This window comes from Mesitornis unicolor, unplaced genomic scaffold, assembly GCF_000695765.1.
Source record: "Mesitornis unicolor isolate BGI_N332 unplaced genomic scaffold, ASM69576v1 scaffold8052, whole genome shotgun sequence".
NCBI classification, from domain to species: Eukaryota; Metazoa; Chordata; class Aves; order Mesitornithiformes; family Mesitornithidae; genus Mesitornis; species Mesitornis unicolor.
The window spans coordinates 1-3268 of NW_010167079.1; the positions used below are offsets into that span (position 1 = coordinate 1).

The 3268-nt window shown below is 46.6% G+C and overlaps 1 protein-coding gene across 1 annotated transcript in view; it reads left to right on the plus strand.

The window, feature by feature from the left end:
* Positions 1–548: 548 nt before the first annotated feature.
* LOC104536032 (phosphatase and actin regulator 1-like) overlaps positions 549–3268 on the plus strand; it is a gene marked incomplete at its 5' end in the record, with an annotated part of 5363 nt that continues 2643 nt past the window's right edge. Inside the window, one exon of the mRNA XM_010178549.1 lies at positions 549–689. Within this exon, the coding sequence (XP_010176851.1) occupies positions 549–689 (141 nt within the window). The remainder of the gene's footprint in view (positions 690–3268) is intronic.

Sequence of the window (3268 nt, forward strand, 5' to 3'; positions counted from 1 at the left end):
AATTATTCCCTGCCCAACTCTCCAGCCTGCAGTCTGCAGAATATCAGAATAAAAATAACAAGCAATATCAGAAAAGTAAAGTCGTTTGTCACCTTTTGCACATAATTCAGAGCAGGAGCCACTCGGTGCCTTTGCCTGACTCTTCCCAGGGTGGGAAGCTTACAGCCTCTTGGGTGGTTTTAAAGTTGTGTTATGGTCTTTCACTCTTACTGAGACATCAGTGGTGCGCTAGGAGACTTTCTTGCATTAAATCTCATTTCTACCAGGGGTGACCAACCTCAGCCAAGGATTGGGGTCTCCAGCCACAGCTGCTTCCCAAACAGTGGGCTGCTCCAGCAGCAAGGTGGGATGATATTCAAGGTGCTATAACAAGACATTATCTCCCAAGTAGCAGTTCTGTGAAAGGCTGATAAAACAACAGTACTGGAAATGTCTGAGTCCTCTTGTTATCGTAACTATGGTTGTAGTAAAATAAGTCCGCAGGCAGCACTCAGCAAGGAAAAAGTGAAGTCCTGATGTCTTTTTCCATGCCTTCCTCAAACCTGCAGCTGAGTCAAAGGCCCACAGTAGAAGAGCTACGTGAGAGAAAGATCCTCATCCGCTTCAGTGACTACGTGGAAGTGGCAGATGCGCAGGACTACGACAGGAGGGCGGACAAACCCTGGACACGACTCACAGCCGCCGACAAAGTAAGCAGAGCAACTTCAGGAGAGCCATGATCAGAATAGCTAGAGCATGTCATGGCAAATGGGGTCCCGCAGCCATCACAGAATAAAATTCCACCTGACATCCTTCCCAACACACCTGTGGTTTCTTCCCATTCACAAGTTTTGTTGTCCGAGTCATAAATCTTCACCAAGAAGGCTCCTACAGGCACGGAAAGCAGGAGCAAGCTTAGCAGCATTACACCATTTAAACAGAGAGGAGAAAATAACAAGCCCTTTAAGGAAAGGTCTTGATGGCAGCCCTGTTATTTGTTTGTTGGTTTTGGTAATGCTGCGAGCTGAGAGCTCCTGCAAGACCCAGTGGAGCAATGTGGCAGCAGCACTTGCCAGAGTTGCTGTGTCAGGATGAAACAAACCTGGGTGCAAAAATGGTCAAATTGGCAAAGGCACCTCCATCCCACTGAAGCCAGGTAACTTCTCTCTGGTGTGTTACAACAGGGGCTTTTACTCAGGTTTTCTGCCACAGAGTATTTTAAGCACTGCACTGAAATCACATGAGCCCTGCAGAGGAAGGAAAGGAGCACATTTGGTATTGATGGCGCTGTCCTCTGAGGACCAGCAAGACCTTCTCTAGGGGTGTTGCTGGTGCATTCTTGGCCATGCTACTCATTTATGGTGCTCTTGGTTTTATTCATGGAGGAAAGGACAACCAGTTACACAATTTAACCAAAGAACTTGTATAGTTTTTTGTCCACTGGTTTTCTCCTTGAGAGAGGGCTTTTTTCAGTTTAGCTTTGAATAAGTTAATGTAGCATAAACTGATCTGAAAAAAAATAAAATCTTCCCCTGGACTGCCCACAGACCATAATATACTGGCTTAAATTAGCTTTTCCCATTTTATCTCACCATGTTGGACAAGATCTTAGTCAACTGACTTAGTTTTATTGTCCCATTGGTAGATGAAGGGGGGAAAATGCTGGTTCTGCAGCCTTTGAGAGATCCCTGTCTGGGATGAAAGGCCTGGAGAGAATTCAGCTGGGAAACCAGAGGATTTGGTGTCCAGAAAGTTCCTTCCTCCTTCCTGTGCCTGTGAAAAGAACAAGCATTAAATGCCACTATTAAATGTAGCCTGGTAAAGAATTCAGTATTAGAGCAAAGTATTTTGAGGACACTTCTTCTGTTTTATAACGCATGTGCAAAGTCAATACTCAGAGCCAAGGACTTAAGTTCTCCAAATGAACCTTTTCTTAGCTAGGCAGGAGAAGACGAAATGTCTGTTGGTCTGATATTAATGCTCCTTATGGCATAAGGAAGCAGATATATTATTTTGGGGGCTGGGTCGTGTGGGCAGTTTTCTGATTTCTGCCACTCAGATGACCCGTTTTTCCCCAGCGGTGTGTCCACTGTTGGAAAAAGTAGCCAGACAAATTGGAAGCAACTCTAAAGTGCCTGACAGAGCTGCCACATCCTATAAAAGATTATTGTCTTCCACAGCTTTGATTCAATAACTGTCTTCATTGGTCAGCGCAGGCTAGATTCATTGCAAAGGCAGATTTTAGCAATGGACTTCTCTGTTTGTCAGTAAATCTTGCTCTTTGCACTGGATGCAGGGACCTGCCTTCAGTCTGACTTCATCTTTATCAGGTGTGACTGTTAGAGGAATGGAAAGAGCACTCCTAAATCTCTCCAGCCAATGAGGGATGCAGGGGTGAATAGATTTCAGACCTTGTGGGAGTCAGCAGCCCACGTGGCCTCCTTCACAGTCACTTAAGCAGCAAATGGGTCTGCTGAAGGTAGGCCCTTGAGTTGCTGCACAGCCATCGCTCTGTCCTGATAGATGGAGGTAGAGCCTGACAGACATTTCTAAGGTAAATAAAAAACTAAAGCTGTGTGGAAGGAGCACAAGGGGCCTTTTCTGTAGAGTATGCTCACAAAATCTATCACTTAGGGCCTGTCAAGGCAAAGGTGGTTGGTGGCTGGATCAGTGGCTGTTGCAAAATCCCTGTTTCGGGCTTGTGCTGTTTGTACTAGTTTAGATTTCCCTCATCAAGAATAATTCCTGACAGACACAAATACCACCGACTGGAGCAGCCACCTGCAGCTCCTGATGCTGATGTTTTCAGCACCACACGAAAAGGCAGTGGCGCACACCTTGGACCCGTGGCAGCATTTGGCCACAGGAGCCACCTTGCCCATCCTCTCCATACGCTCCCAGTGAAACCCACTTGTGAGCTGCAAATATCACAGGGCTGTCAAAAGTCTTGACTTCGGGGCTTCAGACTTGAGCCTGTTCTGCTGAGCGCCCTTTCCACCACAAACCTTTGTCCCTTCAAGTCACCCCTTCTTTATTTTTCATTCTTACGTATTTCTCTTTCTGCCATCACCCCTCATTTTCTTTTCCCTCATGGACGTACCACAGAGGCTATAAGTAACTGGATGTCTTGCTGGTGCTGAATACAACCACCTGTGGCCATTTTTCTGCCAGATTAGCACCTTGAATTGGTTTAGCAAACGGCACAGCTGGGTCAGAAGGGGGAAGGAGGAAGGGCAGAGGGGCACAGCCCAAGGCAGAGAGGGCAGGCAACCAGGTGTCCCTCTTTCCC